General features: G+C 49.0%; 1 protein-coding gene and 1 long non-coding RNA gene across 4 annotated transcripts in view; one reads left to right on the top strand and one right to left on the bottom strand.

The window, feature by feature from the left end:
* RHOBTB2 (Rho related BTB domain containing 2) overlaps positions 1-13,424 on the top strand; it is a 32,531-nt gene extending 19,107 nt beyond the window's left edge. Inside the window, exons 8-11 of one of the 2 annotated variants that reach the window (XM_055346412.1) lie at positions 1,426-1,576; positions 5,061-5,149; positions 5,501-5,606; positions 7,639-13,424. In XM_055346412.1, the coding sequence (XP_055202387.1) occupies positions 1,426-1,576; positions 5,061-5,149; positions 5,501-5,606; positions 7,639-7,856 (564 nt within the window). In that variant the 3' untranslated portion in view covers positions 7,857-13,424. The remainder of the gene's footprint in view (positions 1-1,425; positions 1,577-5,060; positions 5,150-5,500; positions 5,607-7,638) is intronic. The other variant, XM_055299803.1, reaches the window with a different exon arrangement.
* Positions 13,425-13,933: 509 nt separating this feature from the next.
* LOC129493526 (uncharacterized) overlaps positions 13,934-17,225 on the bottom strand; it is a 37,692-nt gene continuing 34,400 nt past the window's right edge. For both annotated transcript variants that reach the window (XR_008661163.1, XR_008661164.1), the window contains exons 5-6: positions 15,136-15,261; positions 13,934-14,520 (exon numbers count right to left, since the gene is read on the bottom strand). This is a non-coding gene — a long non-coding RNA (uncharacterized LOC129493526). The remainder of the gene's footprint in view (positions 14,521-15,135; positions 15,262-17,225) is intronic.

Raw genomic sequence — 17,225 nt, forward strand, 5'->3', positions numbered from 1 at the left:
GGGGACAGTGGCAGGGAGAGTGAGCCTGATAAAGGAGGTGGTTGGGGTGAGGACTCTGGGTTGGTTAGTTTGCACGTAAGAGGCAGGCCGACTGCCTCCTTTACTAACTTGAGGATTAACTAGCATTGGGAGGGGCAGCCCTGTCTAGGGTCAGCAAGGCCCCAGAGGTCAGGGCAGCAGAACATAGACAATAAAAAAATGCTTCGTATAATCCCCTCTCCCTCTAATCAGGCTGCTCTGACCCGACCATTCCGTCACCTAGATGGCCACTTTCTCAGGCACTGAGACGGTAAAGGGACCTGTCACTGCGTCCTTAAGAAGTACTCTCTTAGGTCCGTCCTCTCTTCTCCCTTCTCCCAGCCAAGCAAAGCGGCCAGGGCGAGGAGCTGCATGTTCTGTATTTTCCTTGACCCCCTGTACCCTTACTTGTCCATCGCCCAGCCTCATGGGTAACGAGGCCCAGCTTGGTGCCCCTGCTTCAGGTTCTCAGGGTCCACACACTGTTTTCTCGACTGGTCTGGGATTTCTTTCGAGTGTGGGGACTAGGGGACTAGGTCTTTTACTTCTGCTGAGTCGTCCCCGCCCCCCTTAGCCCACGCTGGTCCCTTAGTAAGAGCTTGAGGGAAAGACAGGATAGCATTCTGTGACACAGAAGAGCAGTTTCTTAAGATTTCTGGGAAGGAAGTTCTTCCAGAAGGCTAAGTGGAAGGTCTGAGACATGATTTGGGCTCTGATCCTTGAAGCATGAGCGGCCTTGGCTTCTGTAAGTGTGAGACTCAGCGCTCCCCAGCGCCCCAGGGGCTGGCCAGCCCTAGGTACTTCTTAGTACCATAGAAGCAGCTTTAAAGCTCTAGACAATTCCCAGGCAGCCTAGAGAGACTTGTGTCTGATGAGAAAGCAGTTTTTGTTGCAGCACTGCTCAGAAGAGATCCCAGGGGCCTGGAGCAGCAGCTTCAAGCAGCCAGAGAGAAGGCAGCTGGTGTCGGCTTTGTCCCTTGTACCCCACTTGCACCACCCTCTGTAAGGCCAGGAGAGGCCAGGGTGTAGGTTCAGGTGGCAGGAAGGACTCCCTCAAACATCTTGTGAGCCAGCATGGCTTTGGAAGCATGCCACTGAGAATCCAGGTCCATTCATTCATTCATTTATGATTTACTTAGTTATTTTAGAGAGATGGGGGGGAGTACACACCTATGCAAACGTGGAGAAGGGCAGAGGGAAAGGGGGGGAGAGAATCTCCAGTGGACTCCCTACTGAGCGTAGGGCCCAACGTGGGGCTTGATCTCAAGACTCAGATCGGAGTCTGACGGCTCAACCGACTCAGCCACCCAGGCGCCCTGAACCCAGGTCCATTTAAGAGTCTTTTGAGTTTCCCCAAACTAAGCTCCTTCTTCCCTGAGGCCATCCGTCTTCCTTCCCCCCTCACAGGTGGTGTTTCCTTACACGAGCAAGAGCTGCATGAGGGCAGTGCTAGAGTACCTCTACACGGGCATGTTCACCTCCAGTCCCGACCTGGACGACATGAAGCTTATCATCCTGGCCAACCGCCTCTGCCTGCCACACCTGGTTGCCCTCACAGGTACACAGGGACCACCACAGGGATAGGGAGAAGCTAGGGAAAGGCGGAGAAGTCCTGTTGTCTTCTCTCACCTGTCTCCCCCCAGGGGACCGGCTGTGAGCACTAAGGAAAGTGGTTATATAAAGTGAAGTATGTTGATGCGTATTAGGGCTTGGGTAAGGACATAGATGTAAAGAAGTGCATGTGACAGGCATGCTCGATGGTGTCACATTCTAGGCTCTCTGCAAAGGGTTTGGGGTTCAACCAAGCTACCTCCAATAGATGACAGCACCTGGTGTTCCATCACCTTTGCCTCAGTAGGACAAGCTTAAGTCAAAAGATGTAGAACACAATTCCTCACTGCTCCCCTTTGGTTCTTCTCCTCCTCCTCTGCCTTCTTTCATTCTTTCTTCTCTTCCTTCTTGTCTTCCTCTTCCTTCTCTTCCACGTTCACTTTCTCTTTTCTTCCAGAAGCAGGCAATAAACATTGACCTGCCACCCCTAGTTCCCTGAAAAGACCAGGAGAACTGGAACTCAGCTTTTAGAATGGGCCAACCGCTGAGGCCCTCGGGGTGGAGCAGGGCTACTTAGATATTGTGTTCAGATTCAGGGAAGGACCTAACATCAGAGCTGCTGGGGTACTGGACAGATGACCAAGACAGGGACTCACATAGGAGGAAAAGAGCAATACCATGATGAGAAATCAGTTATAAGGTGGGCCTCTGTTATAGGAAGAAGGAAGAAATCATTGATCAGAATTTGAATGTTAGGAGCGGAGCCTACAGAGAGAGTCCAGGGTCCCCAGTTGGAGACACAGATGGCTTTAGGGTGGGGAGCAAGAGAGAGGCTTCCAAAGATCACAACTGGAGCCGTGTGACGCCATAGCCGCCTGTGAAAAGTGGTGTGGTCTTCACAGAGCACAGACAGCGTCCAAATAATTTAACTGTGGAAAGGCTATCTCCAAAGAAATGACCCAAAGGCAAAGTATGTATAAATATGCTGCTTTTAAATTTGCTTCATCATGGCGGGCGATCAGAAACAAGTCAGCCACTACAAATGTTAAACTGCGCTGCTGCGTGGAGAGGCTTATAGAAAATGCCACCGAGTGACTTTTCCTGGGGAACGGCCCATACGTACTACCAAGCGTACAGATGTGTGTTGTACATGTGCCTTGTCAAGGGTCAGCAGCTAATGCCAAGCAGGGTACAATTGATGATGCTCTATGTTTGGGGAGATATGCTTTCTATGAAGGTATTAACTCAAGCCTAAAACTTTTTCATTGTTCAGTAGAGCACAAATGCATGAAATATGTGTTCAGCTTCATGAATTATCATAGAGTCAAATGACCCATATTGGGAGCTAGCACCTTGCTGTCCATAGTGGAAGCCCTCTGCCTGTACCCCCCACCCCCCTCCCCAGTCATGAGCACTTCCCCATCCTCAGAAGTAATGCTTTGCCTATTACTTTTTTATAGGGTATTTTTTATGGCCTCACTTCCTTACTCTTCATGGTTTTATCTTCCAAGTGTACATCCTTAAACACTATAGCATAGTCTTATTTTTTATATGCCTTTTAAATTTCTTCTAATCTAAAGGTTCCTTGTCCATTAAAAAATTTTTTTCCCTTGCAATTTATCTTCTGGAAAAAAAAAAACCCACTGATGTAGAAAATCTAGAGTTTTCAGATTGGCCATTGGATCTGGAGCTAGATCAGATTCATACTCAATTTTCTTTTGCTGAACTAATCCATAGATTATTCCTGTTTTGTTTTAAGATTTTATTTTTAAGTCATCTCTCCACCCAATGTGGGGCTCAAACTCTCAACCCCAAGATCAAGGGTCGCATGCTCCACTGAGTTGGCCAGGTAGCCCATTGCTGTTTTTTGTCAAGAAGCTTTGTTTCTTTTTGTGATCTTTTTGTGATGTTAGCAGCCACTGAGTATCATTGCCTGGATTGATTGATTTATTAGGTGTTGTGAAATGGTAATATTCCAATTCAGTCATTCCTTCTTTATCAGTTGGAATACTTCTCAAAAGAGAGTAACTTCCCCCTCACCTATCCTCTGTTTTATCCAGGAGAGCGTCCGTATGGGGAAGGCAAATGAACGCTTGACTGAACCCTTTTATTTACCGGTTTTCAAGAAAAATCTGTTTCCCATCACCCTTTGAGAGTGCCTGATTAGTTTTTAAGTATTATTCCGAACATTGAGATTTGCACACACTCAATAGGTTTCAGATAAGTACAGTTATCCTTATGGAAGCTGAAATACTGCACTGCATCTTAACCAGCAGGAGTCTCTTCAGGTTGGCACCAGAGTGAGCTTTCTGGTTATGTGCAGTGACAAGATGTTCCAGGTGAATCTCCTGCCCCAGACCTGGCATCAGCCGTTTCCCTAAGAAATCTGTTTCTTATAGTTGGACATGGTATTTCAAGGCTATAATTTGTGCACTAGTGATGCGTTACTACTGTATTGTTTCTAGCTTTTGTTTTTAGGTCTCTTCCATGGACCGAGCTGGGAAATATATTTTAAAGTGTATTTATTTATTTATTTATTTATTTATTTATTTATTTATTATTTATTTATTTATTTATTTATTTAGGAGAGAGAGCGCACCCACATGTGAGTGGGGTTGGGGGAGAAGCAGAGGGAGAGAGGGGGAGAGAGAATCTCAAACAGGCTCCACGCCTAGTGCGGAGCCTGACACAGAGCTCAATCTCCGGACCCTGAGATCATGACCTGAGCCAAAACCAAGACGTTTAACCAACTGAGCCACCCAGGTGCCCCCATAAAGATGAAATACCTCATGAGTTTATACTGGTACAGTTAAACCTCAGGACAAAATGTTCTTCAGGGGATCCCTGGGTGGCTCAGTGGTTTAGCACCTGCCTTTGGCCCAGGGCGTGATCCTGGAATCCCGGGATCGAGTCCCACGTCAGGCTCCTGGCATGGAGCCTTCTTCTCCCTCCTCCTGTGTCTCTGCCTCTCTCTCTCTATGTCTATCATAAATAAATAAATCTTAAAAAAAATGTTCTTAGTATAAATATTCTAACATAGAATGTAAGGTTTGTTCATAATTTGTTGTAAAATTTCAATTAATACAAACAACTAGGTCCAGTCCATAGTTGTGATTCGTAGTCCACAGCAAACCTGAGATTTCTCACCGTCTCCCATCAGTATCAATGGCTGGTTCTGGGGGCTTGCACCCTCCCTACATATATCAGACCACTGGGTGCTACAAAGGCAGTTTGACCAGTTCTCCTACGTGATTGTAACTAATATCCGCCTTCACTTCCCACCCCCACTCCACTGAGAAAGTCTTGCTGTAATCTCAATTTCCTCCCTGGTAGGAGCAGACTTCAATCACCTGTGGCCTTTCCTGGCCTGTTGGGACTTGCCTCTGGCCCTCATCTCTCTCTGCCCTGAAGTGGGCCCCTGCCAGGGGTAAAAGTAAGTGCGTGTCCCTTCATGTGGTTCTTCTGCTGATTCCTGACTGTGTGTGTCACAGAGCAGTACACAGTGACCGGGCTAATGGAAGCAACTCAGATGATGGTGGACATTGATGGGGACGTCCTCGTGTTCCTAGAACTGGCTCAGGTATGATGGCAGGGGAAGTCGGCTCTCTAAGCCTGGTCGTCTACACGGCAGTGCAGGCTTTGGCCCCTGGCGGGAGGAAGAGGGCATCCTGGGGTGGGATCTAAGGAGAACAGTAGGAGGCCCCACACACAGCTGTGGATTTCTGTGGATGCTAGAGGCCGGGCAGAGGTGACATGCTGGTGGCAGCAGTGGTGCCAAGGAGCAAATTTAATGTTTTCTCACAGTTTGCCTCTCGAGATGGGCTCTTTACAACTGTAGGGCCTTTGCCCATCTGCACCAAAGCTTTGGCTCTGGTTGTCTGTGCAGACCAGCCCTAGGCTCCAACACTGATGCTCTTCTGTTTGTCTCTAGTTCCACTGCGCGTACCAGTTGGCCGACTGGTGTCTTCACCACATTTGCACCAACTACAACAATGTGTGCCGCAAGTTCCCTCGAGACATGAAGGCCATGTCCCCAGGTGAGCATCTCTTGCAGGCCCCATGCCCCTCCCACGTGCTCAAGGGGCTCAGCTTGGGTCCAGATCTCTGCCTCAGGCGCCCAGAAGCTGCTGGAGATCCTTGGGCTGAGCTTGAGCTTGTGAGTGGGGAGCAGCTTGCAGAGACGTATATCCAGCCAAACAGAGGGGAGCCCAAGAAAAGAGCAGGGCTGCTGGAGACCTCAGGCAGTTTGCTTTATATCTCTGGGCTTTATATCCAAAGTGTTGGACTTTTGGTATTTAAGACTTGGTATTTTTCAGACAGGATTCCACAATAAGAAATCTATTTTATGTTGTGAGCCAGCGCACATATAAAAAACTATGTAAGTTGTTTTTAATGCTGCTCATGACCCACCACATTGATTTTACAACCTAGAAATGGGCACAGCTTGGGCCACATGGGTCCAGATATCCTCCGAGGTCCTCCCAGTTCCACCTCTGCTTAATTAACCTCTCAAGTCCTAGGAACTGGCATGGGCTCCAGGGAGAGGTGTTGTAGCCACTGTGAGTTCTTAAGGCCTTCGCTGGGCACCCTGCACTCTGTGGTGCCCCTCCTCCCTGCTGCCAGGTGATCCTCCCTGCTGCTGGGTGGACCTCCTGCTGATCGGTCATCCTCCCTGCTGCTGGGTGGTCCTCCCTGCCACCAGGTCATCCTCCCTGCTGACCTGTCATCCTCTGTGTCACCGGGTGGCCCTCCCTGTTGTCCTGTCATCCTCCCTGCCGACAGGTGGTCCTCCCTGCCATCCTGTCATCCTCCCTGCCGCCGGGTGGCCCTCTCTGCTGTCCTGTCACCCTCCTTGCCGCTGGGTGGCCCTCCCTGCTGTCCTGTCATCCTCCCTGCTGCTGGATGGCCATCCCTGCTGTTCTGTCATCCTCCCTGCCATTGGGTGGCCCTCCCTGTTGTCCTGTCATCCTCCCTGCCGACAGGTGGTCCTCCCTGCCATCCTGTCATCCTCCCTGCCGCCGGGTGGCCCTCTCTGCTGTCCTGTCACCCTCCTTGCCGCTGGGTGGCCCTCTCTGCTGTCCTGTCATCCTCCCTGCTGCTGGATGGCCATCCCTGCTGTTCTGTCATCCTCCCTGCCATTGGGTGGCCCTCCCTGCTGTCCTGTCATCCTCCCTGCCACTGGGTGGCCCTCCCTGCCGTCCTGTCATCCTCCCTGCCGCCGGGTGGTCCTCCCTGCCGCTGGGTGGCTCTCCCTGCTGTCCTGTCATCCTCCCTGCTGCCGGGTGGCCCTCCCTGCTGTCCTGTCATCCTCCCTGCTGCTGGATGGCCCTCCCTGCTGTCCTGTCATCCTCCTTGCTATTGGATGGCCCTCCCTGCTGTCCTGTCATCCTCCCTGCCGCCGGGTGGTCCTCCCTGCCGCTGGGTGGCTCTCCCTGCCGTCCTGTCATCCTCCCTGCTGCCGGGTGGCCCTCCCTGCCGTCCTGTCATCCTCCCTGCTGCTGGGTCGTCCCCCCTGCTGTCCTGTCATCCTCCCTGCCTCCGTGTTGTCCCCCCTGCTGTCCTGCCATCCTCCCTGCTGCCTAGTTGTCCTCCCTGCTGGCCACACACCCTGCCATTCTCCCATGGAGCTTTCTCCTTTGCACCCTTGGGGCATTTTCTTTCAAAACCACATCCCTGCCCTCCGAACCTTCTAGCCTGCCCGCCTTCAGGATCAGTCTAGCCCCTGAGCCTCGCCTCCCTCCAGGCTGCCGGCGTCTGTCCTCCTGCGGCGCCCCCACCCCCACCCCCCAGCTACCTGTGCAGTCACCTGGCCACGCACTTCGCTGCCCTCCCTCCTCACGCTCCATCCCAGCCTGGCCTGTCCGGCGTGCACGGGAGGCCACGAGGCTGTCTGTCCCTCTGTCGTGGAGGTGCCTCTGCCCAGCGCTGGCACCACCTCCTTTAGGAGGCTCTGCAGCTACGCCGAGGACAGTGGAGGCAGGGCTGAACCCCGGCCCTGGGACTGGGGGCGCCCCTCCGGCCACTTCTGCTGCCCACTCGCTAACTGAGCCCCACTGCCTTCTGCTCCAGAAAACCAGGAGTATTTTGAGAAGCACCGATGGCCGCCTGTCTGGTACCTGAAGGAAGAAGATCACTACCAGCGGGCGCGGAAGGAGCGCGAGAAGGAGGACTACCTGCACCTGAAGCGGCAGCCCAAGCGGCGGTGGCTGTTCTGGAACAGCCCCTCCTCGCCATCCTCTTCTGCGGCCTCGTCGTCATCCCCATCTTCCTCCTCGGCTGTGGTCTGAGACGCCACTGCCCTCTTCTGACCCTGCTGCTGATCTGTCCACTCGCCTTTGCCCCTCTGCTCTTCTGCATCGCCCCCTCCACCCTCCAGGGACAAGGGAACCCCCGGTACCAGGACCCTGAGGGCAGAGCTGTTCTCACCAGCCCACGTAGCTCAACAAGGGGGGGGGGGGCTTGTGGATCAGAACGGGGACCTCCCCTGCAGGGGACCCCAGTTCCAAAGCAGGGCAGGAGGCAGATGACTGCTGGGAGGTGGGCGGCGAGGGAGGGTTGAGAGCTCTGGCATCTGACTCTGGGGTGGAGAGCGCTGGCATCCAAGGGAAACCCAACTGTGAGGCTGCGCAGAGGCAGCCCCCTCCCGGGAGCCACTGTGCACAGGGAGGGTCCTGTGTCTCTTGGCCATGTTTTTCCATCAATGGACCTGAGGGCTGCAGATGTTTTGTGGGCATTTCCATACAGCGCCTACTCAGATCCCCACTGGAGAAGTCAGGGTAATTAAGCCTTCAGACCCAACTTGAGGCTTCCGCATCCTGGGGTGCAGCTGCCAAGGCCAAGGGGGGGAAGGCTTGCACTTGGCAGGCATCCCTCCCTCCCGAGGCGGTAGGTGTCCAGGCCTAATAATGGGTGGCGGAGCCTGTTCAGAGCTTCGGGCCTAGGAGCAGTGGCTCTTGGTACAGTGAGAGACTCCTCCCTCCCCGTCCTTCACCTCTCAGATCCAGAGACGGGAACCAAAGGAGACCACTGGAACAGGGGAGAGGAGAAAGTGAGTGGTGGGGTCTGGGCGCAGCAACCCCCTGCTCTTCTGGGCTCCTCCCCCTGCCTCTGGTCAGCACGGCTTCTTAGCACTGTGGGGCAAAATTAGCAAAAAAATCAAAAACAAAAAAAAAGATCTCAAACAACAGCAAAATCACCACCAACAAAGACACTTTAGCCACTATCCCCTCAAAGAAAAAAAAAAAAAAACCGAAAAAGACCCTGTATAGCTTACAAACAGGGGCCTTCCTGTTGAAGAGACAAAAGCTTAGGTTTGTAGGACTGATTCCAGTGCCTGTCAGGAAAGGACCTGTCACCTGCTGGCTCTGAGGACAGCATGCTAGGATTGAGGCTTCGGGAGCAGGGGCAGGGTGGTCTCAGGGCTTGGACATGGCATTGGACCCCTGCTTTGCCCACTGCGACGCATTATCCTCCTTGACTTCAGAGAGTGACTTCACAGGATGTGAATGTGCTGGGGGTCAAAGGTCAGGGAAAGGGTACCTGGAGAACAGGAGTCCCTGTAAATGACAGGTCAGAAGACGTGACCTCCATTAGTGCTGGTTCCGGCAGGAAAAGGGGAGAAGTGAGTAGGAGCAAAGCAAAGTCAGTCCCATGTAGAGGGGGACCAGGCTGGAGGATGGTGGCGGCTAAGGCAGCAGTTGGCAGCCCCACAGGGAAAAGCTGGGCCACATTTAACCCTTCCCCCATTTTGTGATCCTGACCCATATTTCACCCCCCACACCGTATGTAGACATAAAGGTCCTACTGATGACCTGTGGAACCCTGGAGTGGGCTCCACCAGCAAGACCCTGGCTTTAGATCCGGGGTCAAGCAAACCAGAAACCGAGGGAAAGTCAGCAACAGTTTTGTGGTACTGGGACCTAGGGATCTGATGGTAAGTCCTCGGTAAGAGCAGGAGCAGGAGCAGGAGGTGGCAGGTCTAGAGTGGCTGCACCCCCTGCTGTCTGAGCCACACACTTCTCAGAGCCTGCAGCTGCCTCTTCTCCAGGGTGGCTGGCTGGCTGGCCATGCTCCTGCCTGCTAAGTCCTCGTCCTTGGCTTCGTGGCCAGGCTGAGGAGGCAACAGGCTGGGGCAGGAGGCAGCTCGCAAGGGGGAGTGCAGCCCTGCACCCAGCACTTTTGCTCTGGGTTGTTCTGGAAACTTGGTGAGGAGGAGAGAATGCTAAAGTCTAGTGGGAGAGGGAGTGGGTGTCTGAGCTTGTGGGGCTAAGTGGTGTGGCCCGCTGAGGATGCAGACAGATCATAGAGAAAGGAAGGGTGGCCCATGGGAGAGGGAGCCACAGGACCACCCTAACCACCAGGGTGGGCTCAGGGTCCCACTGCTCCTTCCAAGCTGTACTAAGGGGGCCCAGTGGGCCTAGGTGTGAGCCAGAGACCACCTGAGGGAGCCAGTCCAGGGCTAGTGTTCCACATAGGAGAGGGAGGGAAGAGGGAATGAATTCCAGGCCCCCAAGAACATGGCATTTGGAAATCCAGGTAGACAGGAAGGACAAGCCCCAAGAACACACACCCCTGTACTCGTGTCACTCAAAGCTGCTTCCGAGGAGAGTGGGAGGGTGGGGGAGAAAAAACACACACACCTCTTTTTATATAAGGTTTCATATTTAATTTGGTCATGAATTCATAAATACATGAGTATTTTGTACCTAATGGCCTTCCTTGTATTGTTTGATATGTCCAACAACCTCCTCAAAGGTGGCCCCTCCCACTGGAGAGAAGCATGAAAGGACACTGATCGCCAATGAAACACTTAAGTGCCTGTTGAGGGCCAAGTGCCATTTGGACTGGATCCGCCCCGTGCCCTGATGCAGCTTACCTTAAATGAGTAAGCGTGACAAACACTGATAAGGCTAATACCGTGGCGGGGCACTCGAGTCCTCTGACAAAGGGACTGCAGGTGAGCTGAACGCTGACTGGCAAAAATTCACAGCCCCTTCTGCAGATGCATAGAAGGGACAGCAGAGGCAGGAAACCTCGAGTCTCCCAGGAAAGGGAAGGGGCAGGCGGGCACCTCTGGAAGGAAGCAGGAGGGAGGTGAGCAGCAAGGCCGTGAGGGTTGTGCCCCCACTTGAGCACCAGTACCCTGACTGCCTGAGTGTTCAGGCAACTCCATTTGGGCGCAGCCAATGGATCCAGTCTGGGCACTCCCAGACCTTTGAGATGAGAAAGCTGGAGAACCCTGAGAATAACTTCTATAACATCATCCCGACATGACTGGAATACAGGTAGGGTGGAAAGGGGGCTGAAGATGAAGATGGGGCTGAAGGTCCACTCATGTGATCTGCAATGTCACGTGACATAGAACCTATTTGCCACCTCAGAGCTAACCCGTCTCCCAACCCGCCCACATCTATAGGCAAGGAGGAGGCCCTCACGTGCCTGCCCTGGGCACCCAGACACAGGGCTGCATGAGGACACCGCTTCTCCTCACTCTCCTTACTTGGAAACATCAGCTTATGAGTAATATACGTATTCATACACCCATGTAATTATCATGTTGAAAAGAGTGGGCACTTCAGGAGTTTCTGGTCATCTGATTCTGGAAAACAGCATATGAGGGAGAATTGGAACCCGCCATCCCCATCCCCAGAGGTGGGCTGTTTGACCTTCTCCCTTTGTATGCGAACTCATTTTATGATTGGCTGCTCCCATTAAGGTAATCCATGTAATCAAACTAATAAGTACATTTCAAAAAGTTCTACGCACTCATATAAACATATACAAAAATAGGAAGATGCACATCCTCTATTAATAGATATAAGTAAATGCACACATGCCAACATGATTGCATCTTACAATATAACAAATACAAGTAGCAAGTGCAATTCTATTAGGATGAGTAAGGCCCATGAATCAAAAAGAAAGACGCACTAAAACAACCTGCAGGCCACACATGAGCATATAAAGGCACACCTCGGAGACACTGCAAGTTTGCTTCCAGAGAAACCCAATAAAGCAAATATCACAATAAAGTGGGTCAAATGAATTCTCTGGTTTCCAAGTGCATACAAAAGTTATGTCTGCACTATACTGTAGTCTATTAAATGTGCAATAGCCTTATGTTTTAAAAAGTCATGTATTAAATTAAAAAATACTTTATTGCTAAAAAAAATGGTAACCATCATCTGAGCTCTCAGCGAGTTGTAATCTTTTTGCTGGCAGAGGCGCTTGCCTCGATGTTGGTGGCTGCTGACTGATCAGGGTGGTGGCTGCTGAAGGTGGGAATGGCTGTGGCAATTTCTTAAAATAAGACACCAATGGAGTTGGCTGTGTTGATTGACTCTTCCAATTTCTCTGTAGCACGCGATGCTGTCTGATAGCATTTTACTCACAACAGAACTTCTAACAAAATTGGAGTCGGTCCTGTCCAACCTGCCGCTGTTCTATTGACTGAGTTTACTCAACGCTCTAAATCTTTCGTTGTCATCTCAACAATCTTCCCAAAGTCTTCTCAGGAGTAGATTCCATCTCAAGAAACCACTTTCTTTACTCATACACAAGCAGCAACTCCTCATCTGATCATGAGATGGCAGCCATTTGGTTCCATCTTCAGGCTCTACCTCCAGTTCTACTCCTCTTGCTCTTTCCCCCACACTTCCTCCTCTGAAGTCTTGAATCCATCAAAGTCATCCATGAAAGTTGTAATCAAATTCTTCCAAATATCATGTTGATATTTTGACTTCTTCCCATGAATCACAAATATTCTTAATGGCACCCACTTAGAATGGTGAATCCTTGCCAGAAGGTTTTCAATTGACTTTGCCCAAATCCCTCAGAAGAATCGCTATGTATGGCAGCAACAGCCTTACAGAATGTATTTCTTAAATAATAAGACTTGAAAGTCTAATGACTCCTTGATCTCTAAGCTGCAGAATGGATGCTATGTGAACAGAAAACAACATTCATCGCATTATACGTCTCCATCAGAGTTCACGTGTGACCAGGTGCATTGTCAATAAGCAGTCGTATTTTGAAAATAATATTTTTTTCTGAGTGGTAGGTCTCAACAATGGACTTAAAATATTCAGTAAACCATGTTGTGATCTGAAGTGCCATCATCCGGGGTTTGTTGCTCCATTCACAGAGCATGGGGCAGAGTGAACTTAGCATAATTCTTCAGGACCCTGGGATTTTCTTTTTTTTTTTTTTTTAATTTTTTATTTATTTATGATAGTCACACAGAATGAGAGAGAGACAGAGAGGCAGAGACACAGGCAGAGGGAGAAGCAGGCTCCATGCACCGGGAGCCCGACATGGGATTCGATCCCGGGTCTCCAGGATCGCGCCCTGGGCCAAAGGCAGGCGCTAAACCGCTGCGCCACCCAGGGATCCCAGGACCCTGGGATTTTCAAAATGATCAATGAGCTCTGGCTTCAATGTCAAGGCACCCGCAGCATTAGTCCCTAAGGAGGGGTTCGGGCTGTTCCTTGAGGCTTTGAAGCCAGGCACTGACTTCTCCTCCCTCTAGCTATGAAAGTCCTAGCTGGCATCTTCTCCCGATAGAGACCATTTTCTCTACATTGGAAATGTGTTGTTCAGTGTAGCCTCCTTCATCACTTATCCTGGCTGGATCTCCTGGAGAACGTGCTGCAGTGTCTACACCAGCACTGGCTGCTTCACCTTGCACTGGGTTGTGGTAGAGACGGCTTCTGGCCTTAAACCTCATGAACCCATCTCTGGTAGCTTCCACCTGTTCTCCTGCAGCTTCCTCACTGCTCTCAGCCTTCACAGAACTGAGGAGAGTCAGGGCCTTGCTCAGGATAGGCTCTGGCTTAACAGAATGTCCTGGCTGGTTTCATCTATGCAGACCACTCAGACTTTCTCCACATCAGCAATAAAGCTGTTTGGCTTTCTTATCATTCATGTGTTCACTGGAAGGCACTTTTAATTTCCTTCATCAACTTTTCCTTTGCATTCACAACCTGGCTAACTATTTGTTGTGTGGCCTAGCTTTTGGCCTATCTCAGCTTTCAACATACCTTCCTCACTAAGCTTAAGCATTTCTAGCTGGATTGATTTAGAGTGAGAGACATGTGACTCTTCCTTTCACTTGAACACTTAGAGGCCATTTTGGGGTTAGCTGGTAGACCAGTCAGAAAACACATATGATTTATCAATTAAATTCACAATCTTATATGGGCACAATTCATGGCACCTTGAAACAATTACAAACATCACTGATCAAACAATAACATAATATAATAATAAAAAATAGGTTTGAAACATTGCAAGAATTATCAAAATATGCTTCAGAGATTCGAAGTCAGCAAATGTTGGAAAAATGACACCAACAGACTTGCTCAACTCAGGGTTTCCACAAACCTTTAATTTGTAAAAAGTACAATATCTTTGATGTGCAATAAAATGAAACACAATAAAATAACTGTAACTATAATCCATATAGAATTTTTCCACAATTCACTTATCACACCCAACATTTCATAAAAATTATTCCAAGTGCATTAAAAAAAGTTCTAGAACACTCCAAGAGCTGTATGTTTTTAATTACAATTTCTCCAAGTATTCATCAAGTATCTACTCTTTCTTCCAGGCTGGTGTCTACTCATGCTTCCCCTTCAAGAAGAAAGGTAAACCAGGGAAGCTCAGATTCCTAAAAAGATTCTTTCCACTCAGGAGATAGCAGAGCTGTCCCATCTTCTTCATAGATGCCCTTTCCAGAGCCCACCAGGTGCTCCTGAATTCTCTCCTTCACCTATCTTTTCCCTAGCATTTCCAAGGCATCCAGTGGGATGTTGACTGAGGCACCTTGCCCCATTTTGTTGAGCCACGTCATTAGCATTTCATACAGGGCATCCTGTATGCCCAAAGCACAACCTCTGGCCACGGGGATACCTCATTGTCCATGAGGCCCATCTGACACATAAGTAGGTTCTAGGAATGAAAGAATACAATGTTTGGAAAATAATCAAAGACCAGCCTCAGCCCTGGTTGGGAGAAAGCCACAGAGACAGTGAGTTGGGACACACTTCAGAAAGGGCATAGAGTGGGATTCCTGGGTGGCGCAGCAGTTTGGCGCCTGGCCTGACTTTGGTCCAGGGCGCGATCCTGGAGACCCGGGATTGAATCCCACATCGGGCTCCCAGTGCATGGAGCCTGCTTCTCCCTCTGCCTATGTCTCTGCCTCTCTCTCTCTCTAAAACTGGAAAAAAAAAAAAGGGCATAGAGTGCTGATTCAGGGCTAGACCTGAGAGTAGAACCTGATGAGCTCCCCCTGCTGGTGAACATGCTGTTCTGCATCCTTATCAGCTTCCCATCAGCTGAAAATCAGGCCACACTGCTGGGGCTTCCCCTGAAGCGAAGGCATTCTGGGGAGTCAAGGTCAGCCTAAGGCTGGGCTGATAGCCCATGTGGGAGGATAGAGGAATTATGTAAGGAGAAGGCATTATGAGGTAGGAGACACAGGGTGGGACAGACTGTGGGAGCAACAGATCCTCCAAGAGGGAAAACTGCACTAATCATGAGAGGGAAGTCCTAGGGCTGCCATACCTGCACCTGTGCACAGAGCAGGGGCCTGGAGGTAGCAGGGCCTCACTTAACTCCCAGTTCAGCCTCCCTCACCCACACTCTGGCAGTGCCAGATGGGAGCAATCAGACTCTGAGCAAGAATTTAACCTGTAAGACAGAGCAAATCATCATCAAATTCCTGGCACCATACTGAGATTAAATAAGATGTGTGAGAAATGCACTGCACACTGCCATCCACAGATATATAAGGTGAGCATTGAATAAAAGTATGTATTTTCTGGTAGTTTCTTGAAAAAAAAAACAGGTGATAGTAACTTTTTTTTTTGAGAGAGAGAGAGAGAGAGAGCTTGTGTGAGTAGGAGGAGCTGCTAGAGGATGGGCAGAGGGAGTGAGAGAGAGAATCTTAAGCAGGCTCCACACCCAGTGCAAAGCCCACCCAGTGCAAAGCCCAACGTGTAGGGGGCAGGGCTCGATCTCACAACCCTGAGATCATGACCCAAGCCAAAGTCAGATGTTTAACTGACTGAGTCACCCAGACCCTCCCCTCTTCCCTGATATTAATTCTAATAATATGTGGTGGACAACCTAGAAGAAATGGATAAATTCTTAGAAACACATAAACTACCAAGACTGAAACAGGAAAAAAAAATAAAAGAAAAGAAAAGAAAACCTGAACAAACCAATAAATAGCAAAGAAATTGAATTAGTAATCAAAAATCCAAAAAACAAAAGCCCGGGGCTAGATGGCTTCACAGGCAAATTCTAACAAATGTTGAAAGAAGAGTTAATACCTGTTATTTTCAAACTATTCCAAAAAATAGAAAGGGAAGGAAAACTTCCAAATTCATACCAAGAAGTCAGCATTACCCTGATCCCAAAACCAGATAAAGACACTAAAAAGAGAGAGAGAGAGAAGCAGTCTAATATCTCTGATGAACATAGATGCAAAAATCCTTAACAAAATACTAGCAAACTGAATCCAACAATATATTTAAAAAATCATTCACTATGATCAAGAGGGATTTATTCCTGGGTTGCAAGCATGGTCCAATATTCACAAATCAATGTGATATATCAGTAAGAGAAAGGATAAGAACTATATGATCATTTCAATAGATACAGAAAAATTATTTGGCAAAGTACAACATGCATTCATAGAAAAACCCTCAACAACATATATTTACAGGGAACATACCTCAATATAATAAAGGCTGTATTTGAAAAACTCACAGCTAACATCAGCCTCAATGGAGAAAAACTAAAAGGTTTTCCTCTATAGTCAGGAAGACAAAGATGTCCACTCTCACCACTTCTATTCAACATAGTACTGGACTGTACTAGCCACAGTACTCAGACAACAAAAAGAAACAAAATACATCCAAATCAGTAAGGAAGAAGTAAAACTCACTATTTGCGGATGACATACTATATATAGAAAACTTGAAAGACTCCGCTAGGGGTACCTGGGTGGCTCAGTCTGTTAAGTGCCTCACTCTTGGTTTCAGCTCAGCTCATGATCTCAGGGTCCTGTGATAGAGCTCTAAGTTGAGCTCTGAGCTCAGCGTGAAGTCAGCTTGTCCTTGTCCTCTTCCTCCCCCTCTTTCTCCCTCACCCCTCTCTCTGGAATAAATAAATAAAATCTTAAAAAAAAAAGAGATTCCACCAAAAAACTCCTAGAACTGATAAACAAATTCAGAGAAGTCTCAGGATACAAAAATCAATGTACAGAAATCTCTTGCATTTCTATACACTAATAATGAAGCAGCAGAAAGAGAAACTAAGAAAATAATTCCATTTACAATTGCAGCAAAAAAAAAAAAAAAAAGGTATCTAGGAGTAAACCTAACCAAAGAGGTAAAAGACCTGTACTCTGTAAACTACAAAACACTGATGAAAGAAATTGAAGATGACAAAGAAATGGAAAGACACTCCATGCTCATGGATTGGAAGAACAAATATTGTTAACATGTCTATACTACCCAAAGCAGTGTACACATTTAATGCAATCCCTACCAAAATACCAACACTTGTCACAAAGCTAGAACAAATAATCCCAAAATTTTTATGGAACCGCAAAATACCCCAAATAGTCAAAGCAATCTTGAAAAAGA

Source organism: Nyctereutes procyonoides, unplaced genomic scaffold (assembly GCF_905146905.1).
Source record: "Nyctereutes procyonoides isolate TBG_1078 unplaced genomic scaffold, NYPRO_anot_genome, whole genome shotgun sequence".
In the NCBI taxonomy this organism is placed as follows: domain Eukaryota; kingdom Metazoa; phylum Chordata; class Mammalia; order Carnivora; family Canidae; genus Nyctereutes; species Nyctereutes procyonoides.